Raw genomic sequence first — 23962 nt, 5'->3', positions numbered from 1 at the left:
CATACTGGACAAGCTAGAGCCCTGTTCTGTGTAATGAGGTTTGACACAGTACTGGCTGGCCGTGTTTCCTCTAGTCAAAAAGGTTCCTGGGATAGATGTACAATTTATTTCAAAGATAAACAGTCTCTTAACATTAGCTTTCTTTGGAAAAACTTCTGTAGGCTTTATGCCTTGGAGATGATCTCCCATAATTGATCACATATAATACAGAGTAATTAAAGCTTTTCTGTAGAGCAACACCATTACACACCATAAACTAACTTTATCACACGTTAAAGTAGACAGGGTGAGTTGCCAGTCTATGCATTAAACATGCTCATTCCAGTAAAAGTAATGAGGTGGCATTTAATGAGAACATACTTTGTTCATGCACATTAATATTTAAGTTTCGTGTTTACTCTAAAAATATAAAAACAAAACCCACCAAAAATATTGAATCACCATGCACTCCCTTGTGGTCTGTCCAGTAATTGCTACACCTGGCCTGAGATCCTCTCAATTCAGTCAAGTAATCTGATATTGTGCTCTAACAAATCAAATTTTTGACCCCATACAGTGAACTCCTCTGCCAACCTGGATAAGCACAAATTCAGTGGTTTCACCATCACAGAGTGAAATATTAATGACATATGTGTAGAAAATGAGGCACCGTAATGGAGATAAACATTTGATTCATACAGTAAGTTGGTTTTTAAAAAAAAAAAACCAAAAACTACAAAAATCAGCCCAACTGCCTCAAACTCCAAAATAAAATTCTGCTACCTTTCCTATGACATGATGCAGAAGCTGAGGGGACTCTATGTAAGACACTATTATTAGGTCTTGTGGAAAGGCAGCTCTCTATGTTCTTGCAACAGTTATTCCACTGTGGGTCTCATGAACAAAATGAAATCTGTCCTACTGCACAGGACAGCAGCCTCCAGTGTATTAGACACTGGTCTTTCTTACAGAAAACTGCAAGTCTTGCTATACTAAAACATAAAAGTAATCAAAACACAGGATAGCCCTAACAGAAAATATAAACAAACACTGTGCATGCAGATTTCCAAATTGCTGGTGGTTTAGATCAGTCTGCCAGAACCTGGAAGACTCCTTAGGATTCACATAGTTCAAACTGAAAATTAACAGGATATCACATAAAATAAAAGTACACAAACATATAATCTGATTTGCTTTAAGATTTAATGTGACCCTAAAATCTGTACTTTATAAATCAACTTTGAAGAAAATTATGGTTTCAGCAGAAGTAATATTGTAAACCCACTACCTGCTTATAACATCAAATTAATTGATGATACAATTGCTGTGGACCCAAGTGTCTTGGTGGATTCCAGAATGTTTTTTGCTTGATGTTCTATCTGGCAATTAGTGACACATTGCTGGTGAGGTTTTTGCCCTGCTAACATTCGGATAAGGGCAGGCAGCCAGCACCACACTAAGTGAAGCGTTTCATCTGCCTGAGCACTGCAGTATTATTAGGAACAGTGTTATTTTAACTGTGAAAAAAGTGGGAACAAAAAAAACCTAAACAAACGAACAAAAAACCCAACACCACCAAAAAAACTTTCGCTGTACAGATTTCAATGTCTCATTCATCTGGAAAAAATCAGTTAAACTGGCTTGCTAGAGTGCAAGTAAAAACAAACCACAGAAACAAACAAACAAAACCACCCAACAAAAAAAGTTCCATTCTTCATTGGCCTGATTACCTTTTCCTGCGGTTTATGCAGTTCCCAGTAAGAGACATCCCTGAGTCTCTTCTCCTGAGTAAGAGATCAGGAATGAAGATTGTGCTGTCTCTGAGGGCCAATTCCACTGCACTAGCAATAACTGAGAGTGTATGGGAAGAGTTAATGAACATGAAACACAAAATAAAGGTTTACATTTCCCTCAAATGACAAAGCTCATCTCAATAAGAGCTCTTCTGTCTCCTGGGAATCAGGCTGCAGTACAGTTTCTGCATGTGCAATTATATTCAACCTTATCCTTTCACATACCACCTCTGATCCATAAGTCTCAAAGCTCTTCAGGAAGAAAACCGGAACCACAGCCTCCTTTTCACAGATAAAGCTGTCTTGCCAAAGATCAGGCATTGAACTTACACCAGACTGACAGCTGACTGTTGTCAAGTTGTTTGACTTCCAAGTGATTCAGAAGACCAGGCTGCACTGGATTCTGTTAACACCAGTTAGATACAGTCCATGCGTAGGGAAGAGACTGACAAACATGCAACCAGGTCAGGCAGTTTGCCATAGAGAGGCTATAGTATCACTATGACAGATAAACATCTCACTTCCTCTGGCTCTAACCCTTCTTGTACAGAGTGGAAGTATGTCTATATATTATTAAAACATGAGAGCACATTAGATTGAGGAAAAGATGCATACTGGGAGCATCATTTATCTTTCAGTGTGTTTTAGCATCCCCTTGCCTGGTAAGTAGCAATAAAAAAGTAACATATATGTCATTTTTCCATGTCAAATAGGAAGATATGTTGAGTAAAAGCAAAGTGAGGCAGGCAATAAAATAGAGGAAAAAGGATTGTTTCAGCTAAATGCCTGCTTCAATAAGAACATGCTGCTTTTGCCTCCACTTGCTTATAAATGCTGAAGGTTTTGGTTTTTTTTTTTTTTCAAAATGACTGAATACCACCAGCTTTAATAGTCTTTGCTGGGAGTTATAATAAAAAAAAAGTAAAATAAAATAAAATTAAAAGTTTTGACTCAGAAGTCTACAAGACTCATCAGAAGAAATGACTGCTTGTTGCTGCCCAGCTCCTGGGTACAACCCTGAGTACATGGTCAGCCCACAAGAAGAAATATAAGAGCTACATCACACAAACTAGAAGACAGAGAAAAAAATCTGCCCACCAGGACTGGCAGGTCTGCAGGAAATCTGCCCACATTACCCTAAGCAAGTCACTCAATTTGGTTTATTTGAAAGTGTCTTTCAATCAGCACAGTGCTATTCCAGACTTGTGCCTGGCCAGTGCTCCCACATTACAGTCTAAGTGTTCCATTCTGCTCTCTACATTCACTGAGCTCCAGCAATCAGACAACAGCTCTTGAGCCTCTAGCAGGGAAAACAGGCAAGGTGTTTCATTCAACAGCAACAACAGAACCACAACAAGCCATGCAGCATTTGTGCCTCAGACTCACTGTAAGGGTACTACAGGCACCAGCACAGATGCAGCTGCTACCACCTGCTCAAAGCACTTCACAGTTTGAACTTGAATATTAAACAAACCATACCAAGCCTTAACTATCAACCTGCATTTTACATTTTCATGAACTTCATCCATCTGCATACTCTGACAGGACCAGAGAGGACTATTGTACCTCTTCTTTCAGTTGCCATCCTCAATGAGCCAGACAGCTGTATTTTACATTAAGGGAATTTTACTTTCTATTCTAACCACTGTTATTTTTGTACAAGAGGACTTATGCAGTCATTTTTGTCCCATGTAGTCCAAGAAAAGATCAGGATATAAAGTATATTTCACAAGTCAGGTCATCAATTAGAACTGAACACTGACATCCATTATGCTCAAAAATGAACTAACAGATAAGTCAAGAGGAAAACATTCCTAGACTAGATTTAAAAGCTCCGCAGCATTTCAGCACCTAAATGAGCAACTTTACAGCTTATAGAAATGTTAATCAGATATCAGATACAGCATTCAAAAACTGTGACGTGTGCATTTAAAGCATGTTATATTTCAGTCTTGCATTTTTAGATAGTTACAACCTACACACTCCTTTACTAGACCAGAGATACAAGATAGAAAAAAAAAACTGAAAGAAACATGGAAGGAATACTCTACATGTAAAGATCTGCAAAAGATATTGATATTATTCTATCTTAGTCAAGTGAGGGACAACTGCACATTTTCCAAACAAGGGCCTTGAGCCCATGTCACCCTTCAGGCTTTAGCATAACTGGGGCAGAGAGGAGAATTTAGTTTGTTCTTTCAGACCACATTCAAATTTACAGCCAACCTATATACCAGCCTTATCTAATTTAGCCATGATTTTCTCTGAGAACCTATAACCACACATAGTTACTGAAACAGAAATAACTTCTTCCAAGAAAAACACACCCAAAGGCACATAGTACTTAGGGAAATAACAGAGCATCTACTCTGACAGGTCTTTCTCCACACAGCTTTCTCCTACTGTGGCTCCAGAAGTTATGATTCATTACCCTATCCCCCTGACTTTGAAGAAAAAACCTGTGGTTTGTAGCCTTAGTCCTTCATGTGTGTCTGGTCCGCAAGCAAACAACCCAGTCCTTGTCTGAACTCTGAAGAAGTTGGACAACAGAGGATGATTTACCTCCTTAAACTTCTTATACAATCATGCAGCAAGTGATACACGAATGAATAACTAAGATCTATAAGTAACATCCACAAAAGACAATACAGGCATTTTCCTAGTTTGCTACAACTATAATTCAGCTTCCTCTGTGCAGCTGTATACCACTAGTAAGGCTGATTTACAGCTGGAAAAGCAGAATTTGCTGCTTCTACTTGTGTGATAAAATATAATTCAAGTGATGCACTACTACAGTTCCTCAGCACTTAATAGCCTCAATGTCTGAAACTAACCCAAAACATGCCTTTGTATTCAGACTGTTGTGTTTGTTTCACTCTGCTTCTCTCTAGAAGAACTGTACCTTTGCACATTGCTGGGTTTTTGTCTGAAAGTCTGCAAGAGGACAAAAACTAATTTAAGGTGAATAGATCCCTCAGGATAGAAGTTCTGGTACTCATGCAGCCAAGGGAAAATTGATGGCAATATAAAACTCTTTTTGAATTTTTTGACCATGAGAAACAGAAGAATGTTAGTAGAAGAATAGTCTGAACCAAATGAATCTCTGCCTTTATACTTGATTTAATTGCCAGTTTAATGTATTCAGACTTGCAGAAAAAATGAGCTGTATGCACCATAACAGTGAAGCACAAGACATTTATACTAAAATGCTAGCTTTCAAACATAAATCAGATTTAAGGAACCAACACAGGAAAAAGGTTAAAAATAAAAACCAACAATGGTTTCCAGGTTATACTAGTTCTATAAATGCCTTATCTTTATAGACCAGGTTTTCCTCATCCTCATTCCAGATAATGATGAACAGGAGGAAAACACAGAAACAAAGCACCACAGTTCTTTCTTAATGTGTCACTTTTGAATATATAAAAGACAGTCTCTTGAGAAATCCACCTACCCTGCATGGAGGCAGAGGGAGAAGAGTGTCAGGACTGCTGGGCTGATGCAAGCACCATGTGTCTCTGTGCAAGAGGTGCAGCTTTCAGCCTTACAGATATCAGCAGTGTCAGACAGCCTTCTCTCTGCTGGCTGGCTGTTTGCTCACCTCTTTTCCACAGCTTCTGTAGGCAAACTTTCCACTTGGCTTGCCATTTTCCCTGCCCTTCCACATCTCCACTTTCCCTCTTGACTTGTTTCCCATCATTTGTCCCTCTTACACCACTGCCACACAGTTCACACACACTGCCCCTTCCACATGGAGCACCCAAGGCTTGCCCATTACTGCTCAATCCCTTGACTAGAGCTTGCACCTGCTTGAGAGCATCCAGGGCACTGCATACGGCACAGGCTTCCCACACAGCACCTCTGTCACACAGAACAGGGCTCTGCAAGCCCACTCTGAATCTGAATGTCTCTTTAAACATCTGAACGTGTTCCAAGCTCCATCCAAACCCCAGAAACACAATTATTACAAAGAGCATCATTAGCAGCAATGCTCAGAATGAAGTTCCCTAGCAAATTTCAGAATCAACCTACCATTTCCCTTCTACCATTCACTTCTGCTATGATAAATAAAGATGCTGATATCAGAACAACTGAAAATGGAGAAATTAAAAAATGACACTCCAAGCAAGCTATAACATTTCTGTTCCTTCCTGGTTCCATCCCTGGCATAGCAATGCTATGATCCTTCTCTGAGCAGGAGTACATACATTAACCCAGCTATAAAAACACACTTCTGTAAGCAAAATAAGTATGTTCCAGAAGAAGACCTTCAATACTCACCCAAAGTGTTTGTTGCAAAGTTTTTTTCAAGTCCATCTTCAGTTAACTCTCTGTTATTCACCATACATCCCGCATTGTTGATCTGTAAAACAACTCCTTTAAACAAAAACAATCAACACAAATACCTACAAAGAAATCCACACATACAAGCAGCCCACGTTAATTTGCTGTTTCCTGGCACTACAAAACAAAGATACACTGTGTAGCTTTTATTTGTTCAATAAAACATGATTGCAAACTGTATGTAGCTAGCACAGTCTCTGACACATTTGTTTCTCTGCCTTATCTTTCAGAAGGAGATCAGACTTTCTTTTCCACCTCAAAAAAAGATCTGCCCCTACACACCTTCCTGCATGTTCACTGGCACTCCTCAAAAGTTATTTCCTCTTTTTTATCAGATGTTCCTCATCTAGTAAGCACCAATGGAGCTGCTCCAGGTGCCTCAGCTGTGGTACAGCCCCCAAGCAAATTTTCACTGCTGAATAAAGGGGGAACTGCACTGAGCCCTTTGCCAACCATTATGATTAATTGTTTGGTCCCTCCCTGGCTCTGTTTTAGTCTTTGGAGTTTTTGCAGAAGTTTAATCTTTCAGAAGGTCTAGCTTTAAGAGGGACAATGTTATTAGCAATGAAAGTCAAAGAGAAAATGTATGGTGTCTCCAAAGAGCAAGCTATAAAACTACTGCTTTTCTCTTTTTCTGAGGCACATCTGCATTAACTGAGAAGGGACCAGAGCAAGCAAACCATGGAGACTCCTGAAAAAAGCATTTAGAAAAAAATAAGGACAGAATTGTGGGCCAAACTGTCAAGTCTACATGACCTGTCAGACAAATTCACAGGCTACACACTCCCAAGACAGACACAGATGATTAAAGTACATGAACTTACCAACACATTTAGCTTATGTTCACTTTGGAATTTTTCAGCAAACTTCCATATTTCCTTGGGATTAGATATATCCACAATATGCAAGAAGATGTTCTAAAGGAAAAGAAACTAAGTCACAATCAACAGGGAAAGTGAAGAGAAATCCTGTTTAGGCCTGTCTAGGTGAAAAGGTATTTAAGTAGTACGAAAAAAATCAGTGTCTCTAGAAGCCAACTAATACAGGCTAACATGCACAACTGCAAAATTTAACTCTAGTCCTTAAAACACGTTTAGTCATTCTTCAGCTGCTTCTGAGACACAGACTTTTAATGCCAAAGTTATTAAGAGAGAGTCCTACTTAGATAAATATATGTGACAGTCAGGCATAACAGAGTACTAGAAAAATATTGTAAAGCATGCAAAATTTCAGTTTAAACAATTTAGCAGCTTTCTCTTTGGCTGAACTTTCCAAGGAAATGCTCAAGATCACATCATTAGAGAATAATCTAGGTTGGAAGAGACCACTGGAGGCTGCTTGGCAAACATGGAGATTCACCAGTCTGTATGAGCCCCCTGTTCTGAGCCTCCAGCATTTGACCACCCTCATGGTGAAAACATTTTTCCTACTGTCTACTCAGAATTTTGTCCCTGTTCCAATCTGCGTCAGCTGCATCTTGTCTTCCCACTGAAGACCTCCAAGAGAAGCATGGTAGTGCCTTCCCTACACACTCCCATCACATGGCTGTAGAATGCAGCAAGACCCATCTGAGCCTTCTCAACACTGAGCAAAATCAGCCTTCTCAGAGTCACTTCATACATCACATGTCTCATCTCCCTAGTCACTCTCTGCTGGACTCACTCCAGGACACTGATGACTTCCTCATCCTGGGGAGCCCAAAGCCAGGCACAGGACTCCTGCTGTGGTTTCACAAAGGCTTAATCAAGAGGAAGATTCACTTCCCTCAGCCCGCTGGCTAGACTCATGTTCATACAGCCTGGGGTACGGTTTGCCTCCCTTACCCCAGGACACTGCACACAGAGGGATAACTTGTCACTCCCAGGTGTCTTTCTGCCATCTATTTTCCAGCCAGCTAGGCAAAGACTGCACTTCATTCTGTCACCTGCACTCTTAAAAAGATGTCATCAGGTTTTGCCCTTGTATTGATTCATGGGGGATGCCACTAAAAATCATTAACAGATCAGCTTTGTACTACTGATTATTACTTTCGAAGCCACATGATCTGGACAGTTTCCCACCCACTTTTCATCCACCATTTCAAACCACATCCCTCCAAACTGGATACAAGGATATCACGGCAAATCATGTAAAAAGCCTTGTCAAAGTTAAGGAGAGCACTGCTCCACTCTTGTCCACAGCCAGAGTCATCTCACCAAAGGGATTAGGGGGAGAATCAAAAGGGTAACAGATAGAGAACTCGTGGGCTGAGATAAAGACAGATTAATAGGGAAAGCAAAAGCTACACACAAAAGCAAAAAACCCCAAGCCCATGTGCATACAATCCTCAGACCACCCAATCTTGTCTGATCTCAGAAACTAACCAGGGTTGGGCCTGGTTAGCACTTGGATGGGAAACTGCCTGGGAATACCAGGCCCTTTAGACATTTTACAAGGAATTGATTGACTGCCTTCCAATTGACTGCAGGCAGGTGTTCAGCCATCTCCAGGAGAGCAGGGCCCCATCACACATAACAGTTACTTGGGAAGCCACTACCCCAAATATCTCCCCATTCCTTTTTCCTTCCCCCAGCTTCATATACTGAGCATGATATCATACAGTCTGAAATATCCCTTTGGTCAGTTAGTCAATCTGTCCTGGCTGTGTCTCTTCACAACCTCCCATGCAACCCCAACTTCTTCTCCAGTGTGGCAGCACAAAAAGTAGAAAAGGCCTTGGCTCTACGTAAGCCCTGTTCAGCAATTGCAAAAGCATCTCTGTGTTCATCACAAGATATCATACAGTCTGAAATATCCCTTTAGTCAGTTAGTCAATCTGTCCTCGCTGTGTCTCTTCACAACCTCCAAAGCAACCCCAACTTCTTCTCCAGTGTGGCAGCACAAAAAGTAGAAAAGGCCTTGGCTCTACGTAAGCCCTGTTCAGCAATTGCAAAAGCATCTCTGTGTTCATCACAAATCAACCCTGTGTTCATCACAAATCTTAAACACAGATCCATACAAGCCACTGTGAAGAAAATTAACCCTACTCCAGCCAAAACCAGTACAATGAGCAAGGGTATACATCCTCTCCAGCACTCTAGTCATGCCAACTATTTCTGCCTAATCCCAGTGAGATCACAGCTCTGCAGTCATGCATGGATTCCTGTGTTTCCTATGCTATGTGTACGCATGAACAGGCATCTGAAATGGGCTCCCAGACATGCTACCCTCTCATGAAAACGGTGAAACCTTCGTCCATTTCGCTGTCCCCTAGACACATACTCACTACTCCCATGACTCTTCTACTCTTTTGGGTTTGGTCACTACAAACCAATGAAACCCCTTTAAAACCTCCTCACTAGGCTTAGCAAACCTGTTGGCAAGGGCGCTCTTGCTCTAATACATCACTGCTCTTCAGCAAAGCTCATTTAACAGAGAAGGTCCAAGAGGCCATAAAGGCTAAGGTCAAAGTGACACCAGCTGAACATTCAGGTGTTGATCTGCAGGGCATATATGCTCCTACCCAAACCCTTCCCTTTTTCAATGTGCGGGTTTAGGAGACCACTGCTAGGGCTTCCATGCCCTTGACTCTCTAAACAGTCTTGATGAACTCCAGGTTACCCCTCACAATGTCATGGGTGCCCATGTGATTGGGCAACAAGAGGTACGGAGGCCAAGGTCCAGACCAGCCTCATCAGACTCTCTGCAATGCCTCACATCTGAGTTCCCAGCAAGTGACAAACCTCTCAAGTCATCAAGCCAAGACTGCAGACGGGTGCCTCCATCCCCCACAGGAAGGAGCCTTCAGCCATCATCACCCACAATTTCCTCCCACTGTCAACAACTGTTCAGGATCATCTGTCTCCAACACCTCCCCTGACAGAGCTTGCTCTCCCTCATCTGTTTCCATGGCACTATACCTATCTTATAAATGCACATCTGCAGGCAGAGAAGGAGCTGCCTTCTATTGCCAGCATTCACAAGCTTCAATTCCTCCTCATCTTAGAAGTCTCTATCCACTACTTATTCAAATGCAGCTTCTAGCTGTCCCTCCTTCCATGCAACACGCTCTTCTACTCTGTGTAGAGACCCTGTCAATCTCCTGTTTCTATTCCCTGTGATTCTGCAGCCTGCTCATCTCCTGCCGTCACATCACCTGGCAGCTCAGCACTCTGAGGACAGCAGAATCCAAGAGATGAAGCCACAATCCTGTGCTGCCCCAGGCTCAGGGAAAGTCCCAGTCACTCCCTGCAATCCAACATCTGCCACATTATCCCTCTAGAGCTCTGGCTGGGCTAGTGTCCCACGTGCCAGGCACAGTTGCTCCAGCCAGGGTGGTAAAGCATGCTTTCAGGAGCAGCACTGCACCCACTGCAGCTGTCTGAGTGCTGGGTGCCTTCTGCATCCCCTTGCATGCTAACTGCTGCATTAACTGATTACTGTAGCCAGCAATGTGGATGCAATAAGAAAAAAAAAAAAGGCTTGACAATGTTATCATTCTCTAAACCACTAAAGCTAGAAACAATTCCTCCCTCCAAAACATCAAAAACCTTTTGCTGTTTGCTACAGACAATTCTTTTGCTTTTTGCAGATTTGTGTTCTACATAGTACAAGCACAGTGGCATTTACCAGCATACAAAGGCACATCAACTCCTACTCTTCTCCTAGACAGCACTTAGTCTCAAAGACACACCACAGATAGTCTTATGACGTATGCCAGGAAAAGGCAGTTTTAAAATAATTATGCAGAGGATGTGTTCTCTTGCAAAACAACAAATAATCATTAAAGGGCCTCCTCTCTTTCCAAGTTGTTTCTTTAAATGCTCGTTATACAAGCAAATGAGAAAAGTGAAGAAGCTGAAGAAATGATATGGCATTATTACTTGCCTGTAATTCTGCTTCCCTGAAGATAAAAAGCACATGACTTTCTCTCTAGTCATTTGATTTCAGCTCCTTAGTTGAGTTTCAGTCAGAATTTTCTCATTGTAATAATGTGCTCTAGGATGATTCTGTTTGATCAAGGTGATTGGACCAGATGACCCACTGTGGTCCCTTCCAACCGTATCCATTTTGTCAATCACTTCTGACCAAAAACGTGACACTGCTCTACTTGTTCAAGCTGGATACCTCTTTAAAACTTTCTACTTTTAAAACTAATACCATTATCTACTGGTACAGAAGAGGTGAAGATTTTTGGGCAGATGTTCAGTATTGCAAGGGATTTCAGAGATTGAAAAAGATCTAAATCAACACTTATCTGCTGAAGACTGTCACATTGACTCAGGAAAGGGATATTCAGGCCTGTTCCCTATAAAAGTACTCAATGATAGCAAAGCCATTTTCAAAGTACACCTAATATCCGTGACTTGATCTATTTTAACAAATTAGGAGAACTTTCCAGTTCCCAGATCTAGGGGCAGGTGACTGCCAAATAACTCCATTTCAGTGGCATTTACCAGCATACAAAGGCACATCAACTCCTACTCTTCTCCTAGACAGCACTTAGTCTTCCTGCTCCTAGACAGCACTCAGGTCTTTATTCCGTTATATTCATTTGCATTAAATAAAAATTTTCTCCAGCATGTACTGTGGAAGACGGAAAAAATCTTTGGTGTATACTATAACAGGATCTCCATCCATATTATCAGGAAGAGCAAGTTCAGCCTGGATACAGCCTGTCAAGTTGCAGATAAAGCATTTTATTATCTCTCTGGATTGCTTCTGAATGAGCACTTATAAAGAAGGATATTCTTGTGGACTCCTTATTAAAATGCTCTTCCCAGTGCAGTCACATGTCCCACAGGGCCTCTTGTACAGCTCATCTAACATTTCACTGAGAGCTGCTCTCTGCACAAGTATCCTGTCCCCAGGGTCACAAACAATTTCTGCAGTGCCCTCACACTCTCCCATGACTACAGAAATGACGGGTCTGCAGCCTACCAAAAAGTGGGAATGCAGTAATTATGCTGCCTTTAGAGGAAGAATATTATTTGCCTCAAGTTTTTTTCACCAGGTGACAGAAAAGAGAACATGAAGGAACCTTCAGAGGTCAAACTCACCTCTCTTCCCAGGCAGCCTGATGGCAGTTAGAGAAGGAGGTAACACAGATAATCACCAGCCTTACTATAGCCATGGGATCACACAGCTATAGACAGCTGGAAAGTATTTATTTCTACATAAGGACTGATCTAATTCACCTCCATTAAAGAGCTGAAGAGTAATGCTGGTTATCACACTAGGGAGCTGAAATCATAGAGCAGAAATTTAGTCAATATGACATCTCCAACCATAAAAAACTCTTCAGGATTTTTGATCCACATTAAAACCTATTACTGGAATCAAAATACAGTGTACAAGAGCCAAGTCATTATTTAAAATGAAGACAGGTTTCCATCCATGTGCTGTGAGTTAACCCTGGTAGGTAGTTCCGCCCCACAAAACCCTATTTACTCACTCCATTCCCAGTGGAAATGGGGAGACAATCACAAGAACAAAACAGGCAAAACTTGTGGACTGAGATAAAGACATTAATAAGCAAAGCAGAACTGTTTGTGCAAACAAAATAAAACAATTAATTAATTCACTATTTCTCATTGTCAGGCAGGCATCTAGCAATCCCCAGGAAAGCAGGACTTCATCCCATGCAACAGTGATTTGGAAAACCAAATATCATATCTGTCAATGCCCCCTTTAGCTCCTTCTTCCTGCCAGCTCTTACTGCTGAGCAAGCAGTCGAATGTTCTGAGGTGTCCCTTTGGTCAGCTGGAGTCAGCTGTCCCAGTGTGTCCCCCCCCATCTTCTTGCGCACTCCAGCCTGCTCACTGGGTGGGGCAGTGTGAGAATAAGAACAGGCTTTGATGCTATGTGAGCACCGTTCAGCAATAACTACAACGTGGGTTGTCAACACTGGTTTGGTCACAAATCCAAAGCACAGCACCAGTGGAATTGCTAGAAGGGAAATTAACTCTATCCCAGCCAAAACCAGGGTACCAAGTAAGATAGATAATGACTAGTGAACTTCTCCATAAGCACACCCTCCTGAACAATTAATGAAAGCAACAGTGACAGATACAGGGGTATACTGCAGAGTGATAAATACAGAAACAAAAAGAATGTGTAGCAGAGGGAAGAGGTATTATAAGAAAAGGAAATGAAAAGGCATATAGAGCATAGAATTAGTGCCACACACAGGACTTCACAAAGCAGCCAACCTTAGCAAATCAAGAGCATGTTATTCAGACACATAAAACCTTCAGCTCCAATGCTGTAGACTCATAAATGTTGTTGCAAGAGTGTTGCAATGCACTAACTTTTAAAAGCCTCAGACACATAGTTAGGAATAATAAGTAGGACATCAAAAAGCAAATCAACAAACAAACATTAAATAAAACAGCATGCTGCTGCTGATGTTACTAATCACAGAATACATCACCTAATGAAGTTAGGTGATTCAAATGGTTTGAAGTTAATCACTTCAAATCATTTAAATTATAAACTGATAGATGTTTCCATGTCTGTATGAAATTACTTAAAAAAACAACAGCAAGATGTTGGAAGAGCATCTCAAGGCCTCTGTGGTCTTTAATATTAACAACCTTTCTAAAAGTAAACAAAAGACTAAGAAACAACTCACCTGATTGCCTGTTTCTGTCACTAGTTCCTCTTTGGCAACTTCAGCGCGTTCCTTATTTCGGCAAACTAGATGAACTGTGCCACCTGGTGGATTGCAACAAGAAAAGCATTTGATAATTAATTACTAACTGCATTTGGGGGAGACACCAACATTTTAATTAGGTGAGATACTAGATATAAGAAAAAAAGCTGGAATAATTCTGCTTGGCTCTCGCTCCTGTGAAGGCAGGCAGGGTCATCACTCAAGGAAAAGGCCACTGCACTCTAAGCACTGTGCTCAAACCATTTCTGTCAAGTCTGTACATCATCTTTAGTGGGTGAAACACCAGAGCTAAATGGGAAATTGGAGCTAAGGCATCTATATCATAGATGGTTTTTTTAATATGTGCCTTAAGAAGTTCATTAAAAGGCTTGAACAACACAAGTGACAAGAATTGCTCTGCAGAAAGGAAATAAAAGTGCCAGCTATTGGAAATCTCAGCAGTGGGAGATAAGACAAAGACTATGGCCTCAATTGCAGCTTGGGAGGCTCAGGTCATCTGAATTAGTTTTCATCAGAAAAATAATTTTCAGTAGTTTTTTTCTCAATAGACAGGCTTTCTCAAGAGGACTCATAATTTGCATCCTCGTGGGTATCAAGCAGCAAAACACAGCAACGACTGGTTTGATCTGCGTTGCCAACAGTCCTGCTCCAAGCGAGATGCTGGACAAGGTGACCTCTAGAGGTCTCTTCCAACCAGTTTTTCCATGAAAGGAAGACACAAGGCAAGGCTCTTCTCAGAGCCCTGGATACTTAACACAATCTCATCACTTCATCATATTAAAGAAAGCCTTCAAACACAAGACTAAAGTACAACGAGGCAAATTTTTTTTTTGCTTCATGTTCTCTGATTGTTACAAGTGATGCGTTAATTTCAGTCCTAGGCATATCTATACTCTTTACTTTTGCCTGCCTTAAAAGGTGTTTTAGGGATTGTTAGCAGCCCACTTCTAGAAATCTCAAGGAATTAATCCCTAATAGAAACATAATTATTCCATAATAGAAACAATGACTGTGTCGGGTCGCATTTTTAGTGCCCAGAATCCAAATGCAAAATACCAAGTCTACCTTGGGACGATACAGTCACACACTGCACAGCCCGTTCTGGGATCTGATAATGAAACCTTTTGTCTACAAGAGAGGTTTTTCCACTGAGCACCAGGACAGGGGGAAAGTTTAGGTGTGACTGACACACTAGGAAATGAATTTAAATATATTTGCTTTGGTAAAGACTTAAACTGTTTGAACTTAACACATGGGAATAATCAGAGTAGTTGGGAGAAGACTGTTATCAAGCTGGAAGCGCAGTTCACAAGACATAGAGAAAAGCCCAAATCCAAATATCCATAAGACACCAATTCAGAGAAAAGCTGAACTCGGACTACAGCAATTGTCAGCAAGATCACCATTAGTTAGAAATATCTGAGTGCTTGAAGGTAAAGCAAACAGAGCCTGATTATTCCTCTGCTGAGTCGGAACTCCTTATTTGCTTGTCGCGGCGTACTTGAAGAGATTCAACCAGAAGCCAGAGCCCCAACAGCTGACACTGAGTTTCAAAGTGAGATGTTCAAGGATGGAACCAGGAAGTCATTTTAACTTCATATCAACAGCAATGCCCATACAACATCTCAGACACGCAGTCTGAGCCCAAGGTCATTCTGCTAAACATGGTGACCAAATCCCATACAGATCCAGCCAGCTTTCCAGCTTGCAAAACCTGGTAGAGAAATTCATTTGTGAGCAGAACAGTCACCTGACAAAGCAATACTTACATAAAGTGATTATGTACAATAGCAGTGGTGGGAACCTGAAATCAATCACATGCTGGCACTGATGTAATCTTAAACCCAAAGACTCTTTGATGCTAACAGTTTTGAATTAGTTTCGTTTAACTGAGTCGCCACTTTCCTCCATAAGATAGTTACAAAACCTAAGCACACAAAGAGAGAAAAGAGCCACAAGCTCCTCCCCTTCATTCTATGTGCCAAAACTCCTGTCACTCTTGCACAACAGGAATTACTTTGTCAACTCTGTAAGGGATTAGGTTTATCCTTCAGCAGCAGCTAGGCCCAGTTTATACCATGTCTCTGCATATAGACAGCAACATAAAAACATAATTACATGTAATCAGCCAAAGGGCACAAACTCCAGGGTATTATCATTAAGATCAAGAACAGCTACATTGGGTTTTTTTATGCTCTCCCATCTTGTTTTTTGTAAAGACAATTGTTTTCTTTCATCATACGATGCATTTGCAGATTCTTCAGTTCAAATTCAGCCAGGCTCCTACTTGTACTGAATTAACCTTGAACAGACACTGATATGTCACCAACATCCTTAGATACCACTATAATACACATAGTTTTGGTAAATATGCACTTGAAAAACAATTTGCAGCTCCTCTCTGCTAATTTGGTTTCACTGGTTTTCACTGCTATTTTGGTTTTCACTGCACTGCCTGTGCTTAAGCCTCTAACCCACACTAAGACCCCTGTGAAATGAGCTGCATCCCAGAGATTTGTGTTTGTGTCTAAGTGCTGGAAGGCCAAACCTGCTTCCTTCCATCTTCTCTGTAAGCCTCCTGGGAGCTCCATGGAAGCCCTACTCACCTCTCCTCGCTATCTCCTTAGCTGTGGCCTTGCCAATGCCACTGTTTGCACCAGTGACCAGGAAGGATCTTCCAGCCACATCCACCTCCACATCAGCTGGGTTGAAGCGCTTGGAAGCGGACTCGTAACCACCCCTGAACAAATCAAGAGACACCTGTGAGAAACCAGAAGCAAGCCCTTCCAAAATAAATACATGTGTGGGTTGAAAAGCACTTTCACAGCTCAGCATCCAGTAATTGCCCAGTTTATTCTCTGTACCCATACGACAGGCCATGAATGCCAGTGACACTGCAAACAGCAATGTATCATAGAATCAATAAGGTTGGAAAAAAGTCTTTAAGTTCAAGTCCAACCATCAACCCAACACCACCACCACGTTCACCCACGGCCTCAAGTGCCGTATCCAGACATTTTTCTCAACACTTCAAGGGATGGTGTCTGCATCACCTCCCTAGGCAGCCTGCTCCAGTGCTTTGCAATGAAAGCGACAACTCGCGGTGGCGTTCGGCCGCCCCAAACCACGCAGCCCCGACCATTCCAGCCCTCACCGAGCGGGGCTGGAATCCGCCCGCCTTGGCGGGGGCGGGCAGCCGCCCATAAAAACACCAAACCAAGGCGGCCCCGCCGCGGGTACGCGCCCGCGGGCAGACAGGGACGGGACGGCCCAGCCCGGGCGCTGCGCCCGCCCCACGCCGCCGCCCGTACCTCGTGTACTCCCGCAGCCCCTTCACGAACCACACGGTGTTGCGGTACCAGGACATGGCGCTGCTGCTGCCACCGCCCCCGCAGCCGGGCCGGCCCCGCCTCTGCCCTTACATAAAGCGCCCGGCCAGCCCGGCCGCGTTAGGTAAGGGCTGAGGGGCGGCCCCGCTCGGCCCGGCCCGGCCGTGGTAAAGGGAGGCTGCGAGGCGGCGCAGCGAGTGTGACAAGGCGGGTAGTGGTGCCACCTTCCTCCTTAGCACCAGTTCGTGGGTTGGTTCTTCTTATCCATTCTGTTTTCTCCTCTTCCTCGTTAGCCATGAAGGATAGCTGTGGCCAGCCCCCGCCTCGCTGCAGACGGCTGTGCCTGGCGGAGGTGGTGGCAGATGAAGGATGGAGAATTTCCCAGGGCTGCATCCTAGGGCAGATGCTGCTGCCGGCTGAGGCGGGGCTGCAAACGGGGTGTTGTGTTTTGGGAACGGGGAGCAGTGCTGCAAGACCTAGGCCTGCATCCTCTGCCCTGGAAAGCTGCCAAAGGGATGCTCCCAGACAAACATAAAAAGTGATGTCATGCTACATGAAGTAGCATTTTACATAACAAATCCATTAAATGCCTGTCTCCTACTGGTGCAGTGAAGTATGGAAAGGATACACAAGTGGCTGTTGCAGTAAGGGGAGTGAAATTCAAAATGTTTTTGGTTTTATGTTCTTTGGACCTATAAAGCCCAAGAGAGGCACTTGGAGTTGCACATGTGAATAGCCCATGTTAGCCATAAGGAAATTGTCATTTTAGGTACAATTATACTTTTAATTATGCAAAAGGTCTATGCACCTAGAAAGATCTGTGTACAAATTGGATAAGTTCATGTATTTTATAGCGTATGCAGGGCCACATGCAGAGAAGCTGCTCTGGGAACCCTATCTAAGTTTTCAAGAGCTTAAGTTACCTGATTTCAATAGCACCGATAGTGGAGAAATGGGAATATTTTCTCTTTTTTGAGCCTGTATTATAGCCTGATACTTCTTTTTCTAAATCTCTTTGCTCTGGCAAAGGCCTTGTCCTAAAGTCTTCCACTTTCTCAGCATGATATGTGAGTGTTAGGCTCATACAAAAGGCACTTCCTACCACGAAGTTACAACTTTTGAACTCAGCCTTGTCTGCTTGTACATTACATGTGCAGTAAAAGTTTCTAGAGGGCAAAGAGACACATTTTCACATTGATGTTTTCTTCCATGCAGAGGCCATCCAGCTTGTTGTACCTTTTCATGAACTCTAAAAGTGCTTGTTCTTAAAGCAACTGAAAGACTCTATTAAAAAATGTAAATGCAGTAATACAGATTGTGCTTTATTCCCGTGTCATTTCTGTGTTTGCCCTATTTATTTCTTAAGAACTGTGATTATGGCTTAGTACAAGCAAAATGGGATGATGGCTCTGATGTGTTTTGTTTGTAGTTCCAGCCTGTGTTCTCATAGATTGCGAAGTTCATCCCTGCAGTCTGCCAACCTCTGAAACTAAATGGGGTGCATGCAGATACACAGAATTCCTCACAGGCAGAACCATTTGGACTGTGATCAGCATGATGCTGGATGATGCAGCCCTGAGGTGCTAACCAATGTCATTATGCCTGGCAGAAGCTGTCCATGAGTCAGACACGAAAAGAGATTATGGCAGGCAGAGAATGGGAGCAGCTCATAATATTTTGGGGGTTAAGCAGTAATGGGCAATTACAGCATATTACTCATACTGAGATTACAGAAGATGTTTGAATGTAGTGTTGGCAACCAGTGTCATCCTGGTACATACACAATTTTCTCAGAGAATATTATATAAATACTGCAATGCCCCTACTGCAATGTTAGCTGTACCCTTCTAACAAATGGCATTTTAAGGACATTTTGTAAATGCCCAGGAATTGTGCCCTTGCCAGAGTGCACCAATCCATGAGCACATTCAGCTGCGAGATTTCTTGCTTTTTCTGTACTGAGGGGCTAAACTTGCACCCAGAAATGAACTGTCACAGCACTCTGTCTGTCTGAGCAGCCTCATAGAATCAATCATTAAGGTTGGGAAAGACCTCCATGATCATCAAGTCCAACCTTCACATCAAAAGTGAGCTGTTGCACATGTCCTAATGCCACCTAGATGTTTCTGTTGCCTCATCCCTGTGGTGTTTTGCTTCTGTCCTGTTGTTCCAGAGGCAGGAGGCTGTAGAGATTGTGTAAGTGCTCTCTCCTACCGAGCCATCACGGTGATGAAGGTTGTGCAGGAGAAAGGCAAGATGTAATTTTTCCAAGAGCTGGGTGCTGCTAATGAAAGGCCGGCATCTCAGTATTCTCACAGGCAAAATTTCTGCCCACTTCAAAAGTTGACCACATATCTTGCCTTCTGTACTGAATTCTAGATTGATACATCTTGTTAGCTGAATTAGAACTTATTCTGGAGACTTGGAAATTCAAAAAGTTACACCTTCTGGTTTCTTTCTTGACTGCTGGTAGCTTAGCAATTAACTCCAACAGGACACTGCTCTGAACATGAGGGATTTTTTTTGACAAAGAATTTTTCTCTTGGATTGGCATCCTACATCTCAGACCCCTATCAGAGCCAGCAACTGGTGTATTTGTCATATGGAGCTGAAAGAGGGAGAGCCAGAGTCTCTTGAGCTCCTAATTTGAGGACAGAACAAAATGGTTTCACCCAGGCTAATAACCACAACTCAGTGTTTGTCCCTGATAAAACATATCCAAGTTAATTCTTACCCTGTGTCTATGCTATCAGATACTCCATTGCATATTCCCAGGCCTTGATCCTCTTATTGCCCATAGGCAAATGATTGTTGATGCCCAGGTCACAGTAGGTATTAAGCAGATACTTCTGTCCAAAACAAGCTCAAATGTCATCATGAATAGTTTGCTCAAAGGGTACTTTTTTCCTAAACACTACAGATGAGGGTGCACCAGGATTAACACTGCACAGCTTGGCTTGGCCCTGGTGGTCCTGTGTTCTGGTGCCTGCATTTACCAGTGCACAAATAGCCCCCAAGCCTGTTATGCAAGCCCTACATGACTGCAGGTAATCCTCCAAGCACATATAAATTCTGGAGTGTTGTGGCTGTGAGCCTCCAGACATCAGGATTTTTCATGGAGTAATGAGTTGAGAATCTCAATTTTCTTAAAACACAAGAGCTGGTGAAAAATACCTCTCTGGCACTCAGCTGGGCTAACATGAAAAACATACCTGTCAAACAGCAAGAAGTTTTAAGCAAAGTTTTAATTACTTCTAGCACAAAGGAAAGTTGAAAATGCTGATTGCTGTTCAGGGCTGTGTGTTTCAGTGTGTTTCATATTGTCTTCCCAGGGGACAGATCTAAAAGTAGAGTACTCAAGAGCTGGAAAGCAATTATATATTATACAAGATGTTTAAAACAGCTTCAAGGACATTTTGCCAATCTGTTTTATTATCCTTTTTTTTCTTATTTTTTGGTGAGAGGCTAAAATCTTGATCTTAGGGACAACTGGCTCCTTTGCTTGCTTCCTTCCAGGGATCTGGCAGGCTGTTGGGCATTCCCTCCTTTCCTTGCAGTTAATAATTTTCTAATTAAGTCTCTGTGCCTGCCCCTATTAAATCAATCAGAACTGATTCAGTTGCCACTGATTGCAGTGGGAACAGGCACAGGCTTTAAGGGCCAGGTTTGCAGGAAAGCTCTGCATCCATAACTGGGGCCAGGTTTCCAAAGGAAGTGGCAATTGTGTGTAAGCCACTGTGGTGGGAGCTGCTCCCAACCCTGTTTTTACCACGCTGGCCTCAGCTCTGGATTCTGGAACACTTGAAGACTCTGCTTTAGAAACTTGGCACAGCCCCAGTCAGTGTAATAGCAATCAAGAGCTGTCAGCAGCCTGGGGAGAGGCAGTTGACACTTGTCCTGTTGTCTGGATGAAGCAGAGGGCTTGGTGAGTGGTTGAAGAGGAACATTAAGTCCCTGAGGTCTCAGGGACATGTCTGAAGTGCTTGTGGTAGTAGCAGGGTGAGAGAAGCAAAAGCTGCTCATCCTGAATGGAGGGAAAGGTTGAAGTCCTGGCCTGTGTTGTGTTTTTGTGAACAGTAGGGTGTTTTCTTTGTTGTGTACCCAAGTCATCACCAAGTTTGCCAGCTGCTGTCATCAGCAGTATTGTTTCCAGCGAAGAGTCAGGCTTTCCCCAGACCAAATAGCCTTTTATTACTGGGGAACAAGTGTGGCAGTATGTCATATTTATCACTCATTTCTCAGGGGCCAGTTAAAGGAATCTCATGCTGTGACTTATCAGAATTATAGGTTTGCTTTATCAGCTGCTGAGGGCCCTGGTCTCTGGGAGTCTGCAGGGCTTCCCAGCGTTAGGCATGTCCTGGCAAAGAGAGGGGCTGCTTAGTGTCCTCCCAAAGAGGAAAGAATTGGCTGGAAGAAGCAGCTAAATCTGTTGCTAACCTAGTTAATCTCCTATATATCAAATAATTTTTGCAAGCTGAAGTGTATGTAATTGTTTTTAAAATAATAGGATGGCTTAGGATATTTTTAAAGTAATAAACCCAAAATGTTATAGTTGATATGCATCCTAGAGAATAATTTTTTTAGCCAGTAAAAGATAATTTTGTGATTTCCATGACTGAAAAATTCATTCTATTCTTACAGTAAACAGCATACTTGAATGCATACATGTTTGTTTCTAGGCTGTGGAACTAATGCAGTTATCTATACCAACATTTTCTTCAGCTGTTTTTCTTCTTATTGCTCTTCTGGATCTTACTGTTCTTACTACCAGCTGTTGGACAGGAATGCGTATGGGCTTATTAACTCAGGTGAGTCCTCCTACACTTTTTTTATTCTTCTGCAAATCTTACTGCTTATTAGCATTTTATTCCAGCCCAGTTGTTACCAAATTGAAGATGTTACCCAGTAGAATGTATCCTCAAAGAGGTATCTACAAGCAGGAGAACACACACACCTGCTTACATGGTTGCTGTTTTGTTCAAATGCCAAAGGAATAGTGTGAAGTTTGTGTCTTCAAGCATTCCCTGTGCTGTTGTAACAAAACCTGCAGAGATATGTGAAATTTGTCCATGCAAAGCTGTGGAGCCAAACCTTCCCATGCAAATAAGCACCAGACTTCTTTACTTGAAGTCTTATTTCTCCTGGACAAGTTTTAAAAAAACAAACAAGTTCACAAAAAATATTGAAGCAACTCTTTGTTTCTCATACATTCTGAAAATAAATAGTATCTGTTATGAACTACTATTGTGAAATCCTTGCAGAAGGAGAATAGCAATACAAAAGTAAACAGTGATAATAAAAAGGTGTTGTCTACAATAGCTTGTGAATAAGAGTGAATAGCGGGGTTTTTTTCTCCACTGTTTGCATCCTGTGTACTCATTTCATATTCCATTGAAAGGCTAATTTTTTTCAAAAGGACTGACAATCAAATCCATAAGATATCGTTGAAAGGGACATTAAAGATTATGTAGTTCAAACCCCCCTGGTGTGGGCAGGGACACATTTCACTAGACCAGGTTGTTCAGTACTCCATACAACTTGTCTTTAAACACTTTGAGGAATGGGGCACCCATAACTTTTCTGGGCAGCCTGTTCCAGTGGCTCACTACTCATAGAGTGAGGAATTTTTCCCTATTATCTAACCTAAACCTACTCTCTTTCAGCTTGAAGCCATTCCTCATTATGCTGTCACTACATGCTCTAGTAAAAAGTCCCTCTCCATCTTTTTTGTAGACTCCCTTCCATATGCAGGTACCTAACTCATCTGGGCATCAAGAGGACCTTGTAAAAAGAAAGCTTTCTTGTATGGTGATTTGCAGGCCCACAGTTTTCATCTCTCACATTTGAGTTGCTGTACTGCAGCATGGGGAAGGGAATAATGGATTCTTCCTTTGCTGGAGTATTGCTAATCATAAAGAAGAGTCAGTATGGCTGAGATTCAAATCTGTGGGTGAAATCAGTCTCTGATGTAACTATTCATCTCAGTGAAATTGCAGCAGGCTTGATTAAAATTATCTGGTAAATGTAAAGTGCCTTAATTTTTAGACTGCAGTCACATAGGCTTATGCACTTACACTCATTTTTATTCAAATGAGACATTTGGTAGAAATTCAGTGTTACAAACATATACACATGATTTCTCAGAATTTCATACAATTTGTTCAGAAATCTTTCAATATGACATTGTTCTTTTCAGCAGTTTCCTTTTACTGTGCAATATCAGATGGCACTTGCCAGCCTTTTTTATTTTCCCTCAAGTACTATACTTTCTAAAAACATTTTCTGTTCCCTCCTATGGCTGATACCTGTGGGACTTGCATCTACTCCAGCAGTGAACAGGAACCTGAAGAATCCTATGCCACCAAGCAACAGTTTCAAATTGCAGTCCTGTTGTAACAATCATTTCCGTATTACATGTAGAACATACAAGGGTCCTCCTTGTGATGCAAAGTCGCTATCAACTAGAATTTGGAGAATATTAATTATCTGAGAAAAGATTCAAGATAACTTACAGAAGCTGGTCTAGTGTAAAATGTTGTACAATATATATGAGTTATCATCAGTTTCATCTTTGTATCCCTTTGCCTGTAAAGTCAAAGCATTTAGGATCTTTTACACCAACTGCTCTATTTCAGGATCTGGGACATTTGAAACAGCTCTTGGCACAAAGAAGCAGAAGCTATTCTAGGTTATTTTTTTTCTGCAGTTACCTTGTAGTTTTAAAGCCTGATGTCTTGGGACCTCATAAAGCTCAGAGCAAGTGCTCTGCGAGAGAGATCATCTCCTCTGACAGCACAGCTTTCTGCTTTCCAGTCCTGAGAAGATGAGGTCTGTGGTAGGTCTGATGCTCTTCTTTTCTCTCT

At 42.1% G+C, this 23962-nt stretch overlaps 1 protein-coding gene across 3 annotated transcripts in view; it reads right to left on the bottom strand.

Annotated features, from left to right (window-relative positions):
• DHRS12 (dehydrogenase/reductase 12) overlaps positions 1–17164 on the bottom strand; it is a 29299-nt gene extending 12135 nt beyond the window's left edge. For 2 of the 3 annotated variants that reach the window (XM_041466971.1, XM_041466972.1), the window contains exons 1-5: positions 17082–17164; positions 16377–16510; positions 13729–13811; positions 6941–7033; positions 6054–6135 (exon numbers count right to left, since the gene is read on the bottom strand). In XM_041466971.1, the coding sequence (XP_041322905.1) occupies positions 6054–6135; positions 6941–7033; positions 13729–13811; positions 16377–16510; positions 17082–17137 (448 nt within the window). In that variant the 5' untranslated portion in view covers positions 17138–17164. Of the gene's footprint in view, positions 1–6053; positions 6150–6940; positions 7034–13728; positions 13812–16376; positions 16511–17081 lie in introns of those variants that run through there. The other variant, XM_041466973.1, reaches the window with a different exon arrangement.
• Positions 17165–23962: the final 6798 nt, after the last annotated feature.

The sequence above is a fragment of the Pyrgilauda ruficollis genome, unplaced genomic scaffold (genome assembly GCF_017590135.1).
Source record: "Pyrgilauda ruficollis isolate IOZ18807 unplaced genomic scaffold, ASM1759013v1 scaffold20, whole genome shotgun sequence".
Taxonomy (NCBI): domain Eukaryota; kingdom Metazoa; phylum Chordata; class Aves; order Passeriformes; family Passeridae; genus Pyrgilauda; species Pyrgilauda ruficollis.
This window is presented reverse-complemented; position numbering and strand designations above follow the sequence as displayed.